This window comes from Camarhynchus parvulus, chromosome 3, assembly GCF_901933205.1.
Source record: "Camarhynchus parvulus chromosome 3, STF_HiC, whole genome shotgun sequence".
In the NCBI taxonomy this organism is placed as follows: domain Eukaryota; kingdom Metazoa; phylum Chordata; class Aves; order Passeriformes; family Thraupidae; genus Camarhynchus; species Camarhynchus parvulus.
In genome coordinates, this window is record NC_044573.1 from 52,272,395 (window position 1) to 52,298,163 (window position 25,769).

Here is a 25,769-nt window from a genome sequence, read left to right on the forward strand (position 1 = left end):
CGCTGCCGGCGGCGCGATGGCGTCACGCGGCGCGCGGGGCCCGCCGCAGGAGCGGCGGCGCAGGCGGAAGGTGCGAGCTGCGGCCCGGGCAGGGGGCGCGGGCATGGTGGGCGGCGCTGGGCGGGCCGGCCGGGGCTCAGGGTAACGGGTGCGCTGTGACTCCCGGTTGGAAAGAGGCACAGAGCTACCCCCGCTTGGCTCCTTGCCCGTTTACGTGTTGCATTGCTTAAAGTTGGGTTTGCGGTGGTGTTTTTGTCTTTTTTTTTAACACGCCCCAGCTGCGCAGTCGCTGGCGGGTAGGTGGGGACCGCAGCCCGGTGCTGGACAGGGCTCAGAGCTGCCGGGGCCGGCTGGGAAACGGGGCGAAATGGCTCCTTTTGCGTTGTATTTGTATGTGCCCAAGCGTGAAAAGCTCAGCGAGAGCCGGCAGTGCGCGCTCGCAGCGCCGAGAGCACCCGGCTGAGGCGGGCAGCGGGTCCGGGGCGGCGAGCCTGCCCTTCCTCCGCCCTGGTGAGACCTCACCGGGACTCCCCCACATCAGGAAGACACGGAGCTGCTAGAACAAGCCTAGAGAAGAGCACTGGAGCACTTCCCCTGTGAAAGCAGAGCGAGGAAGTTGGGGCAGCTCAGAGAAGAGAAGATTGCATGGAGACCCTGCAGCAACCTTCCAGTGTCTGAGGGGTCCTACAGGCAGGTCAGAGAGGGACTCTTAATCAGGAACTGTGGTACAGGACAAGGAGTAATGGATGCAAACGAAAAGGGGAGACATTTAGATTAGATATTTTTTAAGAAATTCTTGGCTGTGCAGGTGGTGAGACGCTGCAACAGATTTCTCAGGAAGGTTGTGGATGCCCCAACCTTGGAAGTGTTCAAAGCCAGGCTGGAAAAGGCTGTGAGCGATGTGATCTGGTGGGAGGTTCCCCTGCCCGTGGCAGGGGTGTTGGGATTAGGTGATTTTTAAGGTCCATTCCAGACCCTTAACATTTGATAATTTGATGCTTGTCCTCGGGCCTGAACAGGAGCTCCTGGCAGCAGAGGAGTGGTGCTCACTTTGTCCTCCTGTGTTTACAGTGCATGTTTTAAATGTTAAGTAATTGTGGCACCTGCTGTCACTGAACCACATGTTTATTTCAGACTGGGTTAGAGAGAAGAGTAAACGTGAGTGTGGTGGTGTTCACAGGGGTCCCAGGATGAGGGAAGAGACGAGAATCTTGACTCCATGTTTCAGAAGGCTGATTTATTATTTTATTATATATATTATATTAAAAGAAAATGACATATTAAAACTATACTAAAAGAATAGAAAAAGGAATTTCATCAGAAGGCAGGCAAGCAATAGAAAGGAATGGAATGATAAAATCTTGTGACTGCTCACAGCCTTGACACAGGTGGCTGTCATTGGTCATCAAGTAAAAACAATTTCACATGCTGAGTAAACAGTTCTCCAAGTCACCTTCCAAAGCAGCAAAACATGGAGAAGCTGAAGCTTCTCAGCTTCTCAGGAGAAAAGATCCTAACAAAAGGTTTTTCATAAAATATGTCTGTGACATGTGAGTACTGTGATTCTGGGAGTGAAGGTGGTAAAGGAGCTGTCATGAGACAAGGAATTTGGAGGTGGGAGAGGTGTCTCTAGAGGACTGATGGTCAAAGTCTTAAAAGTGTTTCACAGTGTGGTGTACTCTGTTGAAGTGAAAGGATAAACAGTGTTGAAATGACAGATATCAAAAAGCAGTCTGCAGTGATTGTGAAAGTGCTGGGGTAATGCTGATGTTTTTCAAAAATCTCCCAAACACAAGCAAGAGAGAAGGGAAAAATCAAAACTTTTGGGGAAATAAGGAAAGAGGGAAGACATGTTAAAGGAAGGACACAGAAAGAGTCCCCTTGTTCAGAGATGTTGGACGCTGATGATAAAAGTGATATAAACACTTTTCTTGGTCTGCAGAGATTACCTTGATTCAAGGAGACTATCAGGCTTCCATTTTTCAGCATCAGGTTTACACATGTGACATTTTATCATTTTGAGTTAATTGTGGTTGTGGTAACAGAGACCTAATTTGACAAGAATCTGATTAGTATGTGAGAGGTACTGGTGTGTTTTTACATCCCTAAAAACACATTAACTCAATATTCCAGTTAGTACAATTGCACCAATGCAGACGCTAAAATTTCACTTAGAAGATAGGAGTTTCATGTTACTTCTGCACTGTATGCAAAGAAGTGTTAATGTAGTAGCACTTTAAATCTTGTTAGTCAAAATAAAACTTGCCAACACAATGAATTATGAACTTATAAAAGGAGTTGGTCACTAAGTTGTATTAAAGCTCATGTCATACTGACTAATATCTTGATGGAGATAGGACCATATCTGGTATATAGGGAAGAGTGACTAAGAAGTAGGAAAGGGAACTTAAAAGCAGAGAAGTTAATTGAAGATACTTAGTCACTAAAATCAACAGTAACATAATTGATAAAAAAACTGCTTTAAACTTTTCTTATAATTGAAATCCAACCCATTATTCAGCCCATAAATTGAGAAATTTATAGAGTTCTTTAGTCAGAGCACTTTATATGGAGCGAAATGACACAAACATGGTTTATTGTGACCTTTCCTATCATGACCTTTGCTGTAAAAAGACAGGAAAAAAATGCTACAGGATTTCTGCTGTAATTCTCAACTCAATCATTACTTTTTTTTCTTTCCCCCTCAATATGCAGAATGTCAGTGGCTGCTTACTGTGTCTTTTGCTACAGAAAAATAGGAACTTCTGGTCCAACCACAAAAAAACACCTTCCCTGGTATGATATCAGTAAGTAGAGTTCATTATGTATTGATCTGAAGTGTTAATAAAAAGGAATGACATGACACCATGCTTAATTCAACAATACTGAAGTTTTAAGCCCTTGAATGCTTAGTGATTAAAAGCTTCTGTTTGTTCCTGCTCTCTGCTTCTGACCTTGCTTTGCATGGTGATATGTAACATGACACCAGCAGATTATCCGGGAACAGATATGAACACTAGATGAGGGTCTTTCCCTAACTAAATGTGATCTCCTTAAACTATCTTCAATTCCACTTGTATCTGATTTTTTTTTGTAATCTCTAGAGCCATGAAATAGTTACATTCATAAACAGTGAATAAAACTTGTTTCTATTATTTCTTTATCCTTATTTACTTCAAGCTCTGCTTAGTCTCCGTTTTCTTTGGTGTCTTTAGGATGTAATGACAATTCTTACAGTTCTGAAATTTATTTCTGAGCATTAAAGATAGGATATTTAAATTTCTGCTCTACAGGAAGCACTGCATTTTTTTTCTTTTTCAAACTTCTCTGCCAGTTATTTCTTCAACATGTAGCTGATGCCTCTTGTCTGCATGCAAAATTCTTATGGCCTCACAAAGATGGAAGCTGATAGCAGTGGTTGTGGGGCAAATCTCCCAATTCATGCTGAGGAAAAGAAATTATTCATGATAGGTGAGATGTGTTACATTGGGTTTGCTGCTACTGGTAATGATAAGAGTTTCTTTGGATAGAGATCCTTATATCCAGATAATCAGATGGACTTGGTAGATACAAAGTAGCTGAAATCTGAAAGGAATAATTTTATTTAAAAGGCAAATTGTTGCAAGTAGCGTGTATTTATTATCTGTTTGCTTTATACATTTGATTCAATTGATTTTTTTTTTTAATGTATTTGCTTATGGAGACTCTGCAGGACTTCTCAAAGACATACATAGTCCTGTATGTAATAATATACACTGAAGAAATAGCTGCAACATGTAAGAAAAAGTTAACTCCTTAAAATGATTTTGAGTTCCAAATCACTGCTAGTCTTACAGGCAGAGAAAGTTTACTGTTGTTTCTGGTAGCTGAGCAGTGCATGCAATTGAGAGGTAGCAATATTCAAAGTAAATGGCACTGGCAGGATACGTGTTTATCATCTTGCTTAGGAGAGCAGGAAATCTGAATCAAGTAATGTTTTCTCCAGTTGTAAATTTTGGTTAATAATTTCTTGAATGCTAGAGAGCAATAGAATTTTTTTTAAAGCTTGTTCTTAATGATTGGTATTCTTACTGTCTAATAATCAAATGGTAACTGTGCTTATATTGGGGTGATGCACACAACTTTGTTTGACATTTGGTTTTGATTTTTTCAAGGAAAAGTTGCAAAGGTAACTGGATCACTTATACTAGGGTAAGTTGTAACCAATAAGCATATATGTAACTTAAAGATATGGTTAAAATTTTAATATGTGTATCTTTCAAAAAATGTGATAGTATTAGGGGACGTTAGACATGGTAGAATATAGTCTTGAAGCACAATTTCTGATAGTTATAACTAATTTCAAGTATTTTACAGCCTTGTCTCTACTTTGCTAAATCAAAATAATCTACAGACTATTATATATTTTGTAAAATCTCAATAGTTTATGCCAGTGTGATTGCTATTTTTTTATTATGTTGTTTTAGTTGATATTCATATGCAGCTTTTTTTTTCTTCAAAGAGGCTTTGTATTCATTACCTATGAAGTCCTGTCCTTAAATAAGTTACTGAAAATCGATACTCAAGCTCTACATCAAGAAAAGCTGAAATCCTATATATACGTACGTACAGCTTCTCTAAGTCCAAGTGAATATCAAGGTAAGATGCATAATTGTTTGAGTTCTAAAAACAGAATTCTAAGAGAGTAGAATGTTTCTGGAAGTCACCCTTATATAACAAGTAAAGTTATATTTCCTGAAATCTGTTACCAAGAAATGTCACCAAATTTATTTTAAGCTGCTGACTGGTTTGGGGTTTTTTTTAAGGTAGTTCTTTCTATACATAGTTCTCTATATACCAAATAATTCTCTTTATAAAATGTCTCTATGTATATGTGTGTATATTTCTTTTTCCATATATTTTTGAAACACGAGGTGAGGGAACTGTCTTTCAGACTTCTAGTAATATAAAAATACTCTTGTAGGAATTACATACAAAGCCAGAAAAGAAATCCATAAAGCAGTGAGGAGAATTCTAGAAACAGAAGCTAAAATCTTCCGGAGACCTTTTAGTGGTAGGTATTGAAAGTAGGACTTTATCTATGATTATTATGTTTTAACAGTAAATAGGACAATTAGGAAATAAAACATTTTTTCTTACAAAGTTAACATGTTCTTTTGTTCTTGAAACAGTGATAATATAGCTTACAATTTCTATATTTATATGGATTATCAGTCAGTTGTCTGATATCGGTCAATTTTCTGTGTATTAGAACAATTTCTTTTCTTAAAGTAAATGAAAGTGATGGTTATGAGAATATTCGAGGGTTGTTTTTTTCCTTGTTCTACAAGAGATTAAAAAGTTAAGATACCAAGTTAATATTTGATATAATTTTTGTGTAAAAAAGGTGTTTGTGGGATGAAATACTCTCAAAATCTCATTCTAGAAAAGTATGTATGCTTTCATCAAAATTGACAGTATTAGCTGAAAGCAGCACAGTTTTTTGGATCAGTGTTGCTGCTTTTTCAAGTAATTTGAAACAAGAATTTCCATTCCTTTCAGAAACTCTGCTCCTGAGGCATACTGTCTATTCTCGTTTAACTCTCTGTTAAATGATTATAGCAATGTGCATGTCCCCTCTCATCTTACGAAATTAATTCTTCAAAGTCAGAGCCTCAAGAGTTGCTAATAATTTGCAGCTCCTGCTGGTAATTCTGGTTGGTAAGTGCCAGCCAGGGGTTGTGTGTGTCATGTAGATACATGAAATATCAAGTTGGTGCCACTAAAATGAGACAAACTCACCATTTTAGGATCAGCAGTTTACTGATGTCATTCTGTCCTTGTTCATTGTACCAATTTAAGGTTAAAATATTACACTCTAAATTAGTGCAAACAAGTAATACTCAAATATTAAGAACTACGTATTTCTGTGCTCCACAAATAGAAATGTGGCTGGTTAAAATGCTCATCAATAATAACTTGGATTTCATTTTTTTCCTGGTCAAAGAACAATTCAGTACCTTTGATGGAGAAGATCATGAGTGTGCCTTATGGCTTCTCTTAAAGAGAACTCAGTCAGAAGACAAAGCAATCCGACTGCAGGCTGTGCAAGACCTGGCAAGCAACAGTCACTGGCATGGTAATGTATGCTGATATAGCCTAATTTGTCCCAGAAATTCCACAGTCTCAGTTAGCTGTTCCAAGTCTGCTGACAACATGAAGAAAAGCTAGGGGCTGCAAGAAGCATAAATATGCTCTGAAAGTTGGTCTAAAACGTGGGGGAATTATTTACATTTCAAGTAGCTGTTCTTTCCTAATACCCTCACACAGTGTGTCTGCAGTGCAGGCATCTCTCAGTTTCCCCACCACAGGATTGTAACCATTGCTGTGGCATGGAGAGCAGTTCATGCTCTTTAGTTCCTTGGGTTTTCTGTTGGGATTGCTAATACAGTCACAAGTTTTGGCAGTGGTTTTTTTATACGCCTCTGTAAGAATGAGTTTAAGGTCATTGATTAAGTTAATAAAAATTGGTTAGGAGCTGATAGGTGGTAATGACAAACCAGAGGTAGAAGGCTTGTACATGCAAGCATTATCTGTAAGACATTTTTTGCCCTAGTTATTATTTAATAGTAGTAAGTTCTCCCTCTTACCCTAGCAGCAAATATCCTTGAAACCCCAAGTAAAGGGGAGGTGTGTGTATGTGTATTTGTGTTTCCTCCTTTCCCCTCCACCACCAGGCTACATAAACTAGGTGACATTCCATTCTGGACTCTCATTTTGGTAATTTAGTCAGTTGTGGATCTTTGACTTTTCCAGTGCAATTCCACACCATGGGATTTATCTTGCCTTTTTAAAATTCTAAATAATTTCCACAGGGAATTTACACCAGCAAACTGTGTTTGAAAATGTTTCAAAGCTAGGATATACCAAAACTGAGTTTTGTTCTTTGTAGATGAATACTCTTAGCAGGTGATTTCAGAGCACAAGATGTCCAGTATCAGAAATTTAGTGCCTTTTGTTATATCCCTTTCTCTTTAGTGCTCATTGTTGAAGTATTTGGACATTTCACAAACACTAATTATTCTTGCCAACCGCCTCATGAGGGAAACAGGCTTTTTTTAACTTGATGCTTCAAAACCAAGTCAAAGAAAGTTTAGGACTGAAAGTATGTGCTGATTTTTCACAGCTAGGACAAAGTGTTCAGCTCCAGTGAGTTCAGTTTGCAGATATAAATTACCTCCACCAAAGGAAAAGTGTTGCCAATCTATGACTGTGAAAAGTATCTTTTAAATGGCTTGTCAGTTTTGTTCTAGAATTGTATAACAGTAACAGGAATAGAAGGAAATTTTTGTAGAAAAAGGTGTTGATCCATTTCAAGGTTTTATTTTCTTTTCCTTCAATTTGCCGCTGAATTATCAAACTGGCCTATAATGAACAGTTAGTGCCCAGGTGTATTTCAACTCAGTGTAGTGCTGGTCTAACATCTGCAGTTTTTAACTTTTGGAATTTGTGGTTAGAAAATCAAAGTAGACTGCAGAGAGATGGTTCTTCTTTTCAAGTATATTTACAAAGTAGATCACAAACTACATTTAAAACAAAATTAAGTATTTAAGGTTAGTTTTAACTCTAACATTTTTGTACAACAGATTATCAGTATGTCACAGTTGCTCAAACCTGTGATCAAAGGACTGCTATAGGTTTGGCTCGATCCAAAGATGTTGACCTTCGCTTTTTCCTGCCTCCACCACCATTGCCAAAAATAAAGACTGTAAGTAAAGGAAAAGTAGGTATTAGATGATTCTTAGTTGCTGCCTTCTTTTTTACTACTTTTGTTGTTAACTTTTGTTGAAAGTGAAGTTCTTCTAAAGTAACTGACTAGTAATAAAATACCAAAATACAAAACTAATGTATGATACACCCTTGGGGTATATCTCCATTAGGGAGTGGCATGATGGAAAGAAATAAAGTTGGAAGTATTGATCAATTATTATTCTTGGACTGTTATCCACGTGACATATTTACAAGCAGTGAAGTCTGAGCCAGTTACCAGTCTCTCAGACACACTGCTTGTCTCTATCCAACAGGCAATGTGAAGAAATCATCCTGGATTGCCTTGTTGACACTGACAGAATCCTACATGCAGAGCGTGCTCCTGGAGGCCTTTGCCTCCTCAGTAGTACTTGGTGCTCTACTGTAGGCCCACCTCTTCACTGCCAGCCTTTGGGTGCCAGCAGATCCTTATTGGATCAATTTGGCCTTGCTTTATTTTTAAGTTAAAAATTAGCTTAACACTTTTTAAATGTATGTATATGTTATATATATGATGGTCTGAGCGGTCATGTCGTCAGCTTCTTCAATAAACAGAGCTGGCTTATGAAGTATAATATACAAGGTGTTTTGGAATGCTAATAGAATGAAGAGGGGCAGAAGGCCCTGTCAGAAAATACCAGTGTATCTTAACCAACAGAACTCTGAATATCAGCTTTGATTGGGTGTGATATTCTCAGTTTTTGCTTTCTTGCCTTAGTAACATTATGGGATAGTGGATCTGTACCTGTCAGTCCTTAAATACTAGGTTACACCAGTATATGGTTGTGGATATATTTTTACAGCAGTGTGATTGCTAGGTGATTGAAGCTGAGAGTTGCCAATCTGCTGCTCAGGAAGTTGGAGCAAATCATTGTGGCAACTCTATGCAAATAAGTCTCCATCTCTGATTTTATCAAAGAATTAGAGTAACGGCAAGTTCAATGATGGTGGGCAAATAAAATTACTTTGTTGGATCTATCAATCAATATATGGATTGTTAAACTAATACTTAAAAATAATTTTTCAGACCAAACATTAAAAGAAATGTCTTCATTTTTTAGTAATAATTTATACATTCATTTTCATGGAGCAGCACCAAAAGTACAGCATCACGAGTTGGTGGATGAGGAAGGTGATTGTCCCACTCTGCTCTGCCAGTGGTGTGGCCTTGCCTTGACCCCTGTGCGCAATTTTGGACACTGCAGTATAAAAAAGATATTAGACTATTAGAGAGTGTCCAAAGGAGGGCAGCAAAGATGGTGGATGGCCTTGAGGGGAAGCCACACGAGGAGTGGCTGACGTCACTTGCCTGTTCAGCCTGGAGGAGACTGAGGGGAGACCATTGCAATCACAACTTCCTCCTGAGGGGAAGCTGAGAGGCAGACACTGATCTCTTCACTCTGGTGACCACTGACAGGACCTGAGGGAATGGCCTGAAGCTCTGTCAGGGGAGCTTTAGGTTGGATATCAGGAAAAGTTTTTCACCCAGAGGGTGGTTGAGCCCTGGAACAGGCTCCCCAGGGAAGTGTTCATGGCCCCAAGCCTGACTGAACTCAAGCAGCTTTTGGACAATGCTCTCGGGCACATGGTGTGATTCTTGGGGCGGTCTTGTGCAGGACCAGGAGTTGGATTTCTATGATCCTTGTAGATCACTTGCAGCTCTGAGTATTTTATGATTCTTTGAAAATTTCTATTAGTTAAGGGTGAACTTTTAAGTTTCCTCTGCCAAGAGGAATTGGTTTTTCTTCTGGTCTTTGGAACCATCAGAATAATATCACTAAAATATGAAATGTAAAGCTTGCTTTTTATCATTTATTTGGTGATTTTGTAATTATCAGTTTCTAAAGTCTTTACAGATAAAACTATTAAACTGAAGTTGCAGAGCACTTATGTCCAAGGTTCAGATTTTATGGCCTCATTAGTATGGCTGATTCCATTATTTCAGATATTCCTCTCTTCTGCGTTTTGCTTCATGCTTTGAACAAAATAACCTAAAAGCTGTTCATGCTTACTTCTCACAGGATGATCCCATAGAAGATGAACTTCGTTTGTTGTTGGTATCTTTACCTCAGACTGGTCTTGATCCATGTGTCCAGTACTTCACATCTCTTGCATTACGTGAAAGTAGCCAGACTCTTGCTGCACAAATGGTGAGTTTCCATCTGCAGAACAGAACTGTTTGGGTTCTTTGTGCCTGCAGAGGTCAAAGAAATAAACCTTTTTCTGTATTTTTTATCAATGTAAGAGGAAGAGAAGTACAGACAATTTGTGAGTGTAGAACATGAGCAAAATCTCTTGTAAATACAGTCTCTCTGCTTGAAAGCTTGTTTATATTTCCCAGCGGTGCTAGTTGAAAGGTGTAATTAAAGATTTTATCTTACAAGCCTTCCCATTAAGCAGACATTTCAACACTCTGTCCAAAACATTCCTTCCCCTTGTAGTGCTCATAAAATGGTTTTTCACATTTCATCTTAATGTTGTTTGAATGTTCTTTTACTGATGAGATTATTAAACCTCTCTTAAGTCTCTAGTAAAATGGTAGGTTATTAGCATACCTTAAATAGTAAACTCTGTCACATCGCTTGGAAGTGCCTCTTTGAAATAGGTCCCCCAAACCAAAATTGCAGTAGTCTGTGGTCTGTTTGGACCTGGATCTAGGAATTCTCCAATTGTGTCTGTGCAGCAACTTCCTAAGTGGCTTTAGGAATGTCATTTAAAGTGCCATCATTGTTTAAAAATAATATTTATGTCAGTTTCATCCACTCTCTCTTGTGAGTTTTACTTTTTGCTGTTTAAAAGTTCTAACTTCCTTAATCAGTGATTGCTATTTTTTATAATATGCAATAACAAAAATGAATGTCATTTTAATAATGAGGCTTGTCAGTCTTCATTTACAGTTTCCAGAGTGCAATAACTCTTTATTTTCTATGACAGAGTTATGTGTGCTATTTTTACACTATCACTCCTTTACTGTTTTCACAGCCAGAGCTCATGCTACAAAGGGAGCTTTGGTAAGACATCACACTTGGAAGTATTTTGATTTTTATCAAGGTTATGTTGGTCTTTCTGCTGTGTGATTGAAAGACTGGTCTTCTGAGGCTGTGCCACATATTGAAGACCTTTCTTCTTCCTCTTCTAAATTTTGCAAGTCTAGAGTTACGCTGATTCTTGCTTTTTTATGCTTAAGCAAATGATCTTAAAAGATGACATTCATTAACAAAATGAAAATACTACATTTTTTCCCTTTATTGTATGTTTTGAAGTTAATAGACTAAGGAGACTACACACTGAAAATCTAGTTAATATTACCAGTTAAAAGTAGTAAATACTTTTATGATGTTACTGTTGTGTAATTTGTACGTTTTGAGAAGTGCATGCATGCTGTGCACTCTTTAAAGCAATTTCTATAGATCATTACACACTTAACATTCTAGATTAGAAATCCTTTTTTTATGTAGCCATTTGAAATGTGTTACTATTTTTGTTTTTCATTTCAGGGAGGCTTATGGTGTTTTGGAGGAAATGGACTTCCATATTGTGAGACATTGAGTAAAGTCCCTTCAGAGACAGTGGAACTCTTTTGCTTGCAGGCTTTAGTACAGCATTCTAAGGTAATTTTATCTTCAACTATAACTGAAAAGCTGCATTTATAGACATTCCTCTCTAATGCACTCTCATGTATTGGGAAGGAGTTGCCATTTCCTTGTCTCCTATTCCTGTAACAGAGTAGTTTTTGTTCTCATGAGGAAATGTGTGTAAGCTTTGTTGCTGTTTCTAATTCATCTTTACAAGTTCCCCTACTGTAGTATACCTGTATGTATCTTTTACGAAGTAAAAGGGCAGCTCTGAGACTCTAATGCCAGGTTTTCACAGAGCAAAATAGTGTCATGAATTCACTCTAATCAGAAACCTGAACAGAATGCAAACCTTACCCATACACAAAGATACTCTTTGGGCAGAATATTGCACAGCAAGCAACTAATACAGTGGCCTTCCCAGGACCAGTCTGCTTTTTGCAGACACGGATGAGGAGTATGCGAGACATTTTGTAACAGTGTTGCTTCTTGTTTCCGATTGCTACTTTCTTCTGTTTACACTTAATTGTTCAGAAGCCTAGAGCACTGAAAAAGAGTGTTGAGAACACCAAGTGGTTACTGATCGTTGGGATGGATAAAGTGCAGCTTCCTGGTATTCTTTTCACATCTTCCATATACATAGAAATTCTGACTTAGTCTAGAGTTTGTTATATTCTAGATTTTCAGTTTAAGCAAGTTGTGACTGTACTCATTCCAAATGCCTGTTGAAAGCCAGAGGCTTGAGGATATCAGCAGTTCCAAAGCTACCCTGCATATTCATCTGGACTAAACTGTTTCTATTAGGATCAATAATGATAGCAGTACTATTTGGAATGTAAAAAAATCTTTTTCATTTTGAAGAGAAGGAATTACAATGATTGCATTTTGAGTGATGGACAAGTGGCTCTGGTTGAGATCGTGCTTTAGAAAACACAGACAATTGACCTGTTCAGACTCTCAAACTTGAGCTGAAATTTGATCATGCCAAGTGGAGACCATTTCATCTCCCTCAGACATGAAGAAGGGTAGAGAGGTGGTACTCAGAGATTTTCAAGTTGTCAATTCTTAGGAATTGTGCATTTTGCATATTAAAACATCTATTTCCTCTTCAAATATAGCATAATAAGTTCTAGATTAATATAATTTCTATACAACAAGGGCTGTGTTATACCTGCTTCTTAAAACTCCCTAATTTATGAATTAACAGCATCTAAAAAACCTTTTGCAGAATGTCTATTTATTGTCACTGTATTTACTTTGTAATACCAGATTTCCTCTCACTGTGATAAAATTGAAGCTAAAGGAGGCCTCCAGCTACTGCAGAGGATATACCAGCTACGTAAAGATTCAGCAAAGATCCAGAGGAACATAATCCGCATTATTGGGAATATGGCTTTGGATGAACACCTGCACTCATCCATAGTACGTGCAGGTAAAAGGAAAGCTGTCTCAGTGGTAGACTTCTACTCCAAAAGTTTCAGATAAATAAATAAAAAGAAATAAATAGAAAATGTTAGCATCAATTTTTTTACCTGCCATTGCTCCTGTAGGTTGTTTTCTATGCCTTTCTTATGCTTCAAGCTTCATTGTCTCCATCTTCTTGGCATTTTACCTGCAAAAAGGGATCTGAGATCTGTTCTTGCTACAGCTGTACTGACCTGCTGATACACTTTCTTCTGAGAAGGGGTTCTTCTTCAGATCATAAGATGAACAGTAGTAAAATACATCTGAATTTTTGAATTTAGGAGATTCCACTTACCTAGCCTTGACTTTGCTGAGGTAAAGAGTAGATTGAAATAATTTATTTTGATGTTGCTATTCTTAAGTTTTAACATCTATTTTCAGATGTATGGTTTGATAGCTGATGTTTCTGAATTCTGTTGTTCAGATGATGTTTCTGTTCGTTGATCTGCCCCTTCCTTTTCTCAATGTAGGTTGGGTTTCTGTTCTTGCTGAAGTAATGAAATCCCCACACATCATTCAGTCTTCTCATGCATCCAGAGCTTTGGCTAATCTGGACAGGGACGTGGGGAAAGAAAAATATGCAGATGGTGTTTATGTCTTACATCCACAATATCGTAGCAGGTAAAGTAGGAGTCATTGTACATGCTGTACTTGGAGTTACTTGTTCTGCTGTTCTGTTACAAAACTGGAAGGGTTGACATCAGAGTGCTGCTATACTGATGTTACCTTGCCTCTCCTGTTCTGTGGTGGGTTGAAAAGACTGAATTTAGATTCTCAAGTAGAAGAACAGTAAAAGTGGTTGGTGCAGTCCCTAGGTGTGGACAGAATATTACTGTAATGCATGGAAAATCTGAACACAAGACATGAAATTAGTTGCTGCTTTCTGTGGGTTGCAACTATTTAACCTTTGCACTTTTTCCTGGGATACAATGCCTTGTAATTATTCTACTGGCAACAGCACATATTGGCCTAAGTTGCAGTAAATTTTCATCCTCAGTAACAGTGGTTGTGTGTCTGGGACTAAAGCAGTCGCCAGCGTGGGTGTCAGTAGTAACTATCCCCTGGGTCACTGGTGTTACTCTGATTACAGTGAAGATCTAATGTGATGATAAGGCTGGAGCTACCAAGCCACATGAACAGTGGCTGGCAGGAAAGGTGTTTTCCATTATAGAAAATTATGATTTCTGAGGTGGGTACTTTCCATACCTCATTTTATATCTTTCTTCTATGTGGTTCCCTAGTTTTTGTTTTTATCTGAGTATGCTCTTTGAAATATCATGAAATCTTGTCCATAAGGTAAGAAGTCACATGTCATGTTAAAAAAAGCATTTTGGCATTCCTTAGGTTAAAAGTTCTAATTTGCTAAAAGGACAGGTACCACATATCTCTTATAATTTCCTTTTGCTTGATCAGCCAGCCTGTCAGAGCAGACATCCTTTTCATTCATGGACTTTTGGGAGCAGCATTTAAAACCTGGCGGCAGCAGGACATTGACCGGCATTTGGATAGAAAGGCCTCAGAAGGGGAAGAGGAATACACTCAGTGCTGGCCAAAGGTAAAAAAACAGTAACATTTTCACATGTGGCTGCTGCTTGCTCAGTCATGAGAACTGTCCCAAGCATCTAGAAGGACACTGTCTGGCAGATGTCTTTTTTTCATTCAATTACTTGTAATTTGTTACACAAGTGGCAGTTTTCAAGTTCCTGATGATAAATTTTTGTTAATGACTTGTTTGTTGTTCTTGCAAGGAAAAATCCCTGCTAAGTTTTATGTTCTCAACATCATTCACATGCTAGTGAAAGAGGAGGCAGTGACTGCTTTCCTTATGCTCTCTCTTCTTTTTTTTCTTTTTTTACTGGAACGTTACTGCTGAGGAAGATTTATAGAATAATATTTTAAATTAAGTTCCCTTTCTTACCTAGATGTACGAGTACCTTACTTTGTGCAGATGACTGTTTAAGTATTGTTGGTGAATAAGTAATTACTGCTCCAAGCAAACTCACACTGGTATAGCCACTAAAGTATCTCTGTGAAACTTGAGCTGATCACTCCTGTTGGTAATCTTAGTAACTCGTTCCACCCAGGAGAGGGAGCCAGGAATGCACGAGTTAGAGATGAATCTTCATTCTTTGCCTGCTTTGTGGCTCAGAAACAATCTAGAGTTCAACAGCATGTGATAAAAGAATGATAATCCGGGTGTAACATATATTTGGGGATTAACTGAAGAGCAAAAGTCTTTCTTGCTATTGTCCCCATAGTAACATATTTTCTCCATTGCTTTCAAGAGTTTAAGTGCATCAATTATAAGCTCCTTTGGTTTTGCTTTTCTTTAATTTAGACATGGCTTGCTTCAGACTGTCCTTCCCTTAGAATCATATCTGTGGAGTATGACACTCATTTGAGTGACTGGAAATCAAAATGTCCTGTTGAGGCTCAAAGGTAAGAAATGCAGCATCTGCAGTTTGGAGGCAGGGGCAGGATGTAGATCTGTAAAGCTGATCCTTGGGATCACCTACTGTGAAAGAGTCAATTTAACTTTTCCTGTTGCTTTGAAAAATCAAATTAGGAAAAATATTTAATATAGTCATGGTATGCTGAAGTTCTTAGCCTCATGGATAGCTACATGTGGCAATTTCATGAATTCTTACAGTCTGTTTCTTACAGTCATGTTAAGGGAGACACTAAATGATGCTATTAGTTAATGAAAATACAACTTTATCTCTTAAGGGGTGTCTTTTTTAAAGTGATACAATAATGCTTCATAAGCACGGCAAAAAATCACTGAAAAGCATTATTTTCATAGAATCATTTAGGTTGGAAAAGACCCTTTAGATGATCAAGTACAATCATTAACCCAGCACTGCCAAGGCCACCATGAAACAATGTTCCTAAGTGCCACATCCACATGCCTTTTAAAAGCTTCAAGGAATGGGGACTCAAGCACTTCCTGGGAAGCCTGTTTCAGAGCATCACAACCCTTTTGATGAAGAAATTTTTCCTGATATCCAACCTAAACCTGCCCTGTTATCTCTTGTCCCTGTCACTGTTCCCTGGGAGAGGACGCCAACCCCCACCCAGCTACACCCTCCTTTCAGGTGGCGGTAGAGAGTGGTAAGGTCCTCCCTGGGCCTCCTTTTCTCCACGCTAATCCATCCCAGTCCAGTCTCTCCTCATAGGACTTGTGCTCCTCACAGGACCCTTCAGTGGCTCCACTGCCCTTCTCTGGACCTGACGAAGAGCCTCAATGTCTTTGTTGTAGTGAGAGGGCCAAAACTGAACACAGGACTGGAGGTGCTGCCTCACCATCCCTTCCCTAGTCCTGCTGGCCGCACTATTTCTGATACAAACATACTGTTTTTCAAAAAACGTTACTTTGATGACAAAATACAATAACTGTATCTTCAATTGGAGTGTAATTGCCCTTGCCAGAGGAATGCTGTTTTTACTGACTTGAACAGGGTAGGTCAGAGGAAGATGCTACCACCAAACATGTTGAAAAATAAGAACACTTTGAGCCTGTAAAGGTTTTTTGTCTTGAATAGAATTTGGTTATTAGGTTCAGTGATCTTTAAGTCAGAATCCTTCAAACATTTATGCAGATATTTAGGCATGTAACTAGTACTCCAAATTCAATTTGTGTACTGCAGCAGGGGCAGGTGCATGGCTGCTTACGGGTTAAGAATCTGAAAATTAATAGTGTTTTTTGTGCAGGGAAGAAAAAAAATTCAATATGTATAATAGACTGGGAACTTGGTACTTGTTCATTCCCTCCTCTCTCTGGCAATTATTGCATTAAGGAAAACATGTAAGCAGGGAGAAAATGAGGAACACATGACTGTTAATGTGCCTATTTGAAATTAGGCAGAAAAATTACAGTAAGGAGCATGTAGATGGTTACCTGTGCAGGTCCAAGAAGACTGGAATTGGCTTTAAATTGCACCAGGAGAGGTTTAGATTGGGTATTAGGAAGAAATTCTTCACTAAAAGCATCGTCAAGCCCTGGAAGAGGTTGCCCAGGGAAGTGGTTGAGTCCCAATCCTTGAAGATAATATAAGGACAGGCAGATAAGGCTCTTAGGGACATGGGTTTGTGGTGGACTTGGCTGTCTTTGGGCTAGCGGTTGGACTCCATGATTTTGCAGGTCTTTTAAATGTAAATGATTTTATGATTCTAAGAAAACTTTTTTGTGTCTGTCTGGAGCAAGTATGTTAAAAGAAATAAACATAGATTTCCTTTTTCTTTCCCAAAGATAACATATTTTTCATTACAAAATGGAAAATTACATTACTGGCTATTTATGATCACCCAGCCATAATATTTGATAATTTTATGTGGTTAATAATAAATGAAAGATATTGAAGATATTTTTCACTAGCAGGAACAATGAAGTTGCAGTAGAAAAACAACCTTAGGTTTGATCTTAAATGTACAGTCTCATTCACTGTTTCAAAGGTGAATTTTTATGTCTCTCTGCTAGCCCAGAGCATACTGTTCATCTGAAAAGACACATTTGATTATTCTTTTCATATGTGTTATAAAGCAATTTCTAGTGAGAATGCTGAGACCAATAGAGATGAAGTGAATTATTTTGCACAGTGGTTGCCCCCATATCCTGATGTTTTCATTACTGAAGGGCATTCTGTGTTTGATTCTTGTAATACTGCAAGGACCAAAGTAAAGTGCAAGTGTTGCACTTTCAAGCTTGGATTAGGCATTGACATTGGTTTTGTTTTGGTTCTACCACAGATTCATTTTCAAACTTTAATGTGTAGCTTATCCTTTCCAGAGCTCAGTCTTTGTGTTTATAAAATGGAGATTACTGTGCTTTCATACTATTCCAGTAGAAAGCATTTGGAGATTGTCTGGCAAGTGAAACTGACATTGGTTGTGATTTTTTAAATGTATTGGTTGATCATGCACTTAGTTGTTAAATTTCTGTGCATTGCTCCACATTTTGAGCATTGTTTAGCAAAGTGTATGAGGTTTGTTCATGGTGCAGGGTGTAAAGTTCATTATGTGTTGATGTTGCTTTCATTGAATAACAGCTGTTTTGCTACAATGTGTAAATGAAACTATTTAAAACTCCATAAAACAACTTGTCAAGAAAACAGAAATGTTTGCTGAGCGAAATTAAAGTAAGACTTTCTAGCAAGAGCAAGAAACTGAATTTAGCTCGATTCCCATTGTCCTTGTGAAGCAATCCTTACAAAAGTTCTTGGCCTTTTTCAATATAGAAACAATAATTAAATAATTAATATTTGTTTACCTAATTCACTTTCATAAATGTGCAGCACTAAAATTCATTGTGTTTTAACATTGCCTTTTAGCTTGTCACGCTCCATGATGCCTGTGTTTGTTTTTTCTGTGCAGGGAGTCTATTGCTTTCAGGAGCAGTGAGCTGCTTGACAAGCTCAAAGCTGCTGGGATTGGAGACAGACCTCTGGTGTGGGTATCCCATAGCATGGGTGGTAAGCATGTTGCCTGTTTGATACAAAGCATTTATTTGCATTACAGATTTCAGAATAAGCCATTGACCAAATTCAGGTAGAAATGCAATTATTCAGAATAGTTTATTTAAAAAATTGGCAAAGACCTAAAAATGAACAAGAGATTTCTACTTTCTTAATGTTTTATATTTAGTAGCATATACATTTTGAAAGGATTGTTATTGCTGTTTGTTTTTACTGTGTTCATTTAAAAACTCAATGAGTTGAAATTCATGTAAATGGAAATCCAGAGGCAAAATTTTCTCCATGATCAGGCATATAGTAAATGTCATTAGCAACACATAACAGAAATCAAATTTGGATTTGCATCATTCATTGACATTTTATATTGACGCCTCCTCAAGCGTGATTTGGGTTTTTTTCAAGTTAATCTTACATATTTGACAATCTAAGGACTAATCAACCAAGGCAAGAATATGGTTAGTTGTCTCATGGTTAATATAGCATGGTCATTATTTCCCAGTGATTTAAATCCCTGCATTAATTCAGCTTCTGTTGCCAGGTCTTCTAGTCAAAAAGATGCTGGTGGATGCTTCCAAGAATCCGGAAATGGATAAAATTGTAAACAACACCAGAGGAATCATATTTTATAGCGTACCTCACCATGGTTCCCAGCTGGCTGAATATTCTATAAATGCCAGATATCTCCTCTTCCCATCTGTGGAGGTTAAAGAGCTCAGCAAGGGTATGTTCACTTTGCTACCATCTAGCAACAGGAGCTCTGCTAATCTGTTCTTGGTGCTTTGGGTTTTTTCATTGTGCTGTCAGAGAAAGCTGGGGAAAAACAACAAACCTCCTTTTTATGTTTTGGGTTGTGTGTAGAATTTTTGCAGGCAATTCTGAGTAGCTGTTTCGTTTGATTGCAGAGGTGAGGGGAAGAGGGGGAGTCAGAAGAAATTGTTGCATGTGCTAGTTGGAGAACGGGATTACAAACAAAATGCTACACCTTTTACTGTCATAGTAATAAAAACATCTCTAGCAACATAGTCTTGCCAGAAGAATGCTATAATCTTATAACACTGTAAAAATTATGTTGCTCTTTCTCAGATTCTCCTGCCCTTAAAGAGCTGAATGATGACTTCTTGTCTTTTGCCAAAGACAAGAAATTTTCAGTGCTGAGTTTTGCAGAAACCCTACCAACACACATAGGCAGCATGTTAAAACTGCATGTTGTACCTGTGGAGTCAGCAGGTAAGTGAGAAATAGCCATTTAATTTATTTAATATCTATTGATGTAAACATCAATAATGAGAAAAAGTTATAAATATTATAGTAAAAAACCTAGAAAACCTAGAAAAATAAGTCTATTACAGTGTGGGGTTTTTGTTTAAACTTTTGACTGAGCCTCCCTGCTGAGATCAGAAGCAGCTACATTTAGATCTTAAAATAGCAGTTGTTTGTTTTGATTTTTTGAAATCAGAATAGCATTTCCAGGTAGACCGTTGTCTGATGTTGGAGTCCTTTCATTTGGAATTATGACTAGTTGTGGTTTATCTTTGTACAGGCAGGCTGCATAGTGTTTCAGATGCTTCTGCAAACTCCAGCTATTTTCTCCTTTAAAAAACTAAGAAAGAAAATTAGTCAACTGCTAATGGAAGGAAAAAGGCACAAAGCTGGTTTTCAGTGTTAAGAATCCTTTACATTCCACATCTTGTGAACCCCAGCAACAGCGTTTGCCTCCTGAAGAGTTCCCTCCATCTTTTTGCCTTTTTTAGGAGAAGGTGAAACCAGACATTTTTTTCCCTTCCTTTTATTTATGTGTTCAACTTAGAAAATGGTTTTAAGTCTTATATTTTTCAGTCTTTCTTTTGGACTGCCCAAGGTATCTGTAAAGCCAGAAACCACTGCTTGGTTAGGTTTTAGATCAGGCTTTCCACCAGCTAAATCCACTAGTTTGAGTGCCGGGTTAGGTACTCTGAAAAAGGTGGGCTATACATCCCTTTATCTGAGCCACTATTTAGCAGTTTTTTGCAGCATATCCTCTTGAGCAGCAATGTTTTGCAAAAATGTTGCTGATACAGTTTTATTGCCAAGGACTGAAAAACTGAAACTTTTTTTTTTTGTTATTATTTAACAAAATGAGGTTAAAAAGAGGGCTGAATAACAGAACCCAAGTGAGTACTGTGCACTTGTAATTTTGTAGCATGTCTCCTCTTCTAGGGGTGACACCTAGTGCAGCCCATGAGTGCTCTTGGAAATCTTTAGAGGGCACATGGTAGTTCTGTAGCAGGCCACTGTGTTCAAAACACTGGCTGATGAGCAGGCAGCTCCCTGTTTCTTGCATGTCTGCTTGGGCACATGAAAGCAGAGCTTCATCCTACTCTAATGTAGTTTTACATGGTTTGAGATACAGAAGTCAAAGCAAAATGGAGGATTTCTCTAGATGATGAGTGAATAGACAATAAACTGGGATGTGGCAGTCACAGCATCCTAACTGGAAAGTTAGTAGTGATGGCTGTCAAGAAAGAGTAAATTTTGTGCTGTAGTGTGCCCAAAATCAGCTGAAAATTGAATATTGGTATTCTACAATTAAGCAATGTAAATATTTCATTTATCTGGAAATATGCTTAGTGATTTGCAGTATATTTTAGGTTCATTGTAGTCCAAATTTTAATGTCCATGTCAAAGTATTTGTGTAAGGGATATGGGCAATTAGTGGTGATCAGATTCAAGGTACCATGCATTAAACTACATCTCTGATCATATCAATGCTTAAACCTCAGTCAAGACTGTGTTATCAGTAAATGAAGTTTCAGCAAAGTTGTCTGTATGGAGAAATGTACATTTGTGTATTTCAAACAAAGACAGTAGAACTCTGACCTAATGGTGTCTCATGTGCCAGTGTGGATTTTGTGGCAGCACAGAGCTCCATCAGGCCATAACTGTGTGTACTGATGCTTTTAGCACATGAAAAAATAATGATGAACAAAGAGTTTTATTGAAGATAGGAGGAGTTGTTTTTGAGAGAGAAATTGCTAATGCAAGATGCTCTTTTCAGTCTAGGCTGTCTTATGAACTCTAGTAGTTTTCTTTTTTTTTTTCCCCTTTTCCAGACATAGGAATTGGAGACCTTATTCCAGTGGATGTTAATCATCTAAATATTTGCAAGCCAAAGAAGAAGGATGCTTTCCTGTATCAACGTACACTGAAGTTCATTCAGGATGTTTTAGCCCAAGAACTGTGAGACTGAGGTTTTGCCATCCTTTCCTGCTTGTGTCCTGTGTTTGTTGTAACACAGAAACTTCTAACATTTGTAAGGGGATCTGCAGAATTACAAGGGTGCTGTGTCAATAGTATCTGCTGCTGAATAATTTCCTGTACATCTTGAACTTTAGGCACCTGTCCAATTTCTTTCTCAAAATACATTCAAAACAAATACAAACTTGGCAAAAAAAACCTGTGTGCCCAGGGTATCTTCTTTTAGCAAAAAAAGCCCAAAAGCCAAGCTGGCTTTGAAAGCAGGTAAATGTACACCTGGGATAAAGTCTTACAGACAGGATTAGAAACAATTAAATGAGGTGGTTATTTGTTGTGTCAAAGGGGAGAAGCAGCAGATAGCTGCTGCAAAGCTTTGGTTTACTGTCCATGTTAGGGTAGCCTGACTGGAGCCTGGAAAATTAGTATTCAAGTGAATTAAGGTAGCACTGTGACCTAGTGACCCAATTTTAGGAGGTTTTGTCATTTGCCTTTTCTTTTACTACATCACCCAGACTGGTCAGCAGACACAGCATCTGTTTTTCTGCATGAGAAAGAGACAGGTTGGTAGCTTGCCTTGTTTAAAAAATTGTCCTTGTTTTAATGAAAACAAAAGAAAAGAAAAGTTCATCTTCTTATACATTTCCCTCCTAACCTTAGCAACTTGTGAGACTGCTTTCCTTAGGACAGTGTGTATCTGGTCAGACAGGGCAGTTCTGTGCTTGTACACATTGAAGGTGTGTTTGATGAGCTAGGCTCTTCTTTGCTCTTGGGACACTCCAAGAAGTTGGTACATTCAAATCCCTGGCTAATGTTACTCATACAGAAACTTTTCTGTAGCTGATTTAAAGAAAATGCTCAGGTGGAGCACAGCAGATGTAGGCCCTGACAAGAAAGCTGATGCTTAGAGTTTAGAGCTGAGGTAGAAAAAGGTAAAGCAGGAAGAAAATCAGGTGATTGTAAGGCCTCACTGGAAATTACCACAAATGTTTTGGTTTCCTGGGGCCCAAATATATCTGCTGGTGTAGATACAGAGAAAACCAGTGGTGTCTTATTTGAGTTTATGTTTAGGATGCCCTAACAGTACTGATGAGAAATCAGTATTTTTAGATGAAAAAATGGCAGTGCACAGTCACTTTTTTGAAGTTTTAAGTAATTTTCACTGTGGTTAAAAGCAGCCTCATGTTATTGTGGTCTCTTTACTCCCTTTCTTCACACCTGCATCCCTCTCTGAAAACAAGCACGGGCTGTGTAAAGCTGTACTGCCTTTGCTGACCATTTGTTGAATAAGGTCTGTATTGATGACAGGCTTGAGGTGTCTCCTCATGTCACTCCTGTGAGATGGATCCAGTGTTAGTGTCCTTCAAATGATGGCTGTGAAAGCTGCCAAGGAGGTGGGATGCACCTTGCAGTTCTGCATGGCCTTGGTGCTGTGGGCACTGCAGTCCTGCCAGGTCCCTAGGGCAGCCCAGGAGGACACTGCAGCTCAAAATACACTTGAATTTATAGACTTGAATGCAGCTTTACACTGGAAATTGAGGGATCTGCAAAGTAAAATTCACAAGAGCAGTACAGAGACTGTACAGCACTACACTGGCAAAAAGAGCATTCCCCCCCCTAACTGAGATGTAGGTAAGAACACTGCATGGCAGTATTTTATATAGAAAATGTAACAGAAATGTCCTTAATTCTGAAGAGGTTTATATTTTTTACATTGTGGTTTAGACTTCAGAGTGTAAATATATTAGTACACTTTGTATTCACAGAGTAGAGTATGTGGAATTCATGGTGAATAGACAAGACTTCTAATAACTGAATGCTTGTTTCATGTGACAAATCTATTAGTTTTAGTGGACTCCTTTGGCTTACACAGATTCAGATCAGTGACATTAAACATTAATCTTAGTAAATGCATCTATGTTTTGTAACTGGAATTCTTAAGGCAATGTTCTTCTTTTTATAACTGTATTTATATATGTGTAACTTCTAAAACTAATATTTGGTGGGGGATTGTTGGGTTTGGGGGTTTGGGCTTTATTTTTTTGGAATATACTAATGAAATGTGATTTTAAAATGTCTTGGATATGTCACAAAGTGTATTAAAGGTTAATGATCTGCCAGCTGAATACTCTGGACCATGTTCTTTTTTGTTAAATATCTATTTTTTAGTCATTGTCTTGTGCTGGGAGAATGTAACATTACCTTTTGCTTGGGTAAGAGGCACAGTGCTGGGGGCTGGCTGGTCTGTCATGTTTTGCCAAACTGAGCAGTTTGTCAGTTGTGCTTTTGGATTTTGCCAGCAGTGTCTTCTGAAGTGTGTACAGACATCAGTTTGAGGGCCAGCAGCTCTGTGGCAGAGTATTCATGTCTGCTTCCCATCAGGAATTGGATGCTTTTATGCTTCCTGGTGTCACATTAATTTGGAGTAGTGTCTTTGTGTAAATTCTCAGGTCTCAAAGTACTCTTTTAATCCCATCCAGTGGCTCAGCTGCAGGTGTGGCAGGCAGGTTGTGTGTGAGTTGTCTGAGGAGATGATGTTTCATCTGCATTGGGGCATCCAAGAGGAAATGGTGAGACAGGAAGGGAGAGCTAAAAGGGGTTGGTCAGTCCTCTTGCCCTTGCTGTCCAGCAGTCTGGTGTAACTGTGTTGGTGTTTCTGGCAGAACAGCCACCAAGTATTCAATTGCTGTGATTACAGTGCTGTGAAGGGGCTTCTGCTGAGATTTGTGCTTCCTGGTGCCAGCCAGAGTAGCTGGCTGGAAATGAGAAATTTTCCCTCTGGTGAAAATCCCAATTCTGGATGAAAAGGGAAAAGCAAAAATGTTTTTTTGTCAGAGTGAAAATTCTAACCAATGTTTTGGTTCTCTTTTGTTTGTTTCAGTGGTAACCCCCCTAAAAAAGCTGAATCTTTATCAAGGAGAGCCACTTACCCACCTCAAACATGACTGCAGCAGAGCCACCAGGGTGCCTACTGCAACTTGAAGCTGCAATACTGCTGCCATGGGCAAGCTCACGTGTGCTGTCTTGCCAAAGCCTCACTTGTAGACTTGTGTCTGGTAAATCATACCTGGCTTCACAGCTGCTATCAGCAATTTTTGCCAAGTGCTGGCTTCAAGACCAGAAGAATGTCACGGGATAACCACTCCCAATTATATGTTCCTGAAGAATGACAGCTGTCCCTGAGGACACTGATTTCCACTGATTATGTCCCAATGAGGATGGGCAGCAGAGCTGTGCTGTGGGTTCCCTGGTTGTGGACATCAGGTAGTAAGGGTTCAGGTTACTTGGCCTCTTTTCACATGGTGGGTCCTGGCTTAATCCCAAATGAGAAGGAAAGAGTAACTGCCTCCTGCAGTCTGAGTTTTCTGTAGTGATTTCCCAAACATGGAGCAAGTCTGGCTCTGCTTTGCTTCCTCTGACCATTGAAACTAGAACCAGATCACAAGCAGGTCACAAGCTCCTGCCTCTGAGAAAACACTTGGCTGGGACGTTGGGCACCAGTGTGAAAAGTAATTTATTGAGACAGGAGATTCCTCATTCTGTGCTGTAACCTTTTCAGCTGGACTGTCTGTCCCCTTGCCTTGATTTGCTGCGACTGAGCAATATCTCCTGTCACTGATAGCATAAACCAGCGAGCTGCCGGGATTCATCCTTCAGTGGGCAGCTTGCCACAGACACAGACATAAGATAGAATGCTAAAGGCCACATCCGTCTCTTATTCAAGGAGAGTAATAAAGCAGATTTTATTTGACTTGTATAAATCCAGTTTAATTGGCTTTCCTGCTAACACTTTCATTAACATGTAAATTAGCTGTCCTAGAGCTGTTAATTATCTTTGCAGAAAATGTTGGATGTGATCACATACCGTACTCTTTCTTTTTTACTGCTAATGTTTTATACTGAGATGTGCCCATAAATATTCACTGTATTTTTTAAGAGGAGGACCGAGAGGCAAAGGCTTTGTGTCATCTTGTAGGGAAATGAGTATCTTATATTATTCACCAGCCTGCAACCACGTTAAGCTGACACTCACACAAGAAGCTTAGCACTGGGCTTTATGGGCTTGGCCTTTGAAGGTTCTGGGGGTTTTTTTGAAGTGTCTGGCAAACGAGAGAGCAGAGGAGGATGACAGGTGCTCAAAGGCAGCATCCTCTCTTACAGGATCTCTTGTGTTCAAAATCTGGAAGTGGCAGAGAAACAGGTAGGCATTGTAAGGAAGAAAATGGCTGCATTCCCAGTG

At 38.8% G+C, this 25,769-nt stretch overlaps 1 protein-coding gene across 7 annotated transcripts; it reads left to right on the forward strand.

Moving 5' to 3' along the window:
• The first annotated feature begins 31 nt into the window (after positions 1-31).
• On the forward strand, positions 32-23,849 carry SERAC1 (serine active site containing 1). Of its 7 annotated transcripts, none has more exons than XM_030946264.1 (18): positions 42-70; positions 2,716-2,807; positions 3,335-3,471; positions 4,155-4,191; positions 4,502-4,638; positions 4,964-5,053; positions 5,987-6,118; positions 7,626-7,762; positions 9,810-9,938; positions 11,286-11,399; positions 12,633-12,795; positions 13,298-13,448; positions 14,241-14,382; positions 15,166-15,266; positions 18,198-18,295; positions 18,837-19,019; positions 19,382-19,525; positions 21,388-23,849. In XM_030946264.1, the coding sequence occupies exons 3-18, from the start codon at positions 3,357-3,359 to the stop codon at positions 21,516-21,518; spliced, it is 2,004 nt and encodes a 667-aa protein (XP_030802124.1). In that variant the 5' UTR covers positions 42-70; positions 2,716-2,807; positions 3,335-3,356; the 3' UTR covers positions 21,519-23,849. The 7 variants fall into 7 exon arrangements, 6 of the variants coding, with proteins under 6 accessions (XP_030802128.1, XP_030802130.1, XP_030802124.1 ...); XM_030946267.1 differs by having other exon boundaries at positions 7,626-7,747; XM_030946268.1 differs by lacking the exon at positions 3,335-3,471 and having other exon boundaries at positions 32-70.
• The last annotated feature ends 1,920 nt before the right edge of the window (positions 23,850-25,769 follow it).

Bases quoted from the DNA above. Each gene is read 5' to 3' on its own strand.
- SERAC1 (XM_030946264.1), top strand. From the start codon at position 3,357: ATGCCTCTTGTCTGCATGCAAAATTCTTATGGCCTCACAAAGATGGAA. The intron at 3,472-4,154 runs GTGAGATGTGTT...GATTTTTTCAAG, and splicing joins AAAGAAATTATTCATGATAG to GAAAAGTTGCAAAGGTAACT. The intron at 19,526-21,387 runs GTAAGTGAGAAA...CCCCTTTTCCAG, and splicing joins TGTACCTGTGGAGTCAGCAG to ACATAGGAATTGGAGACCTT.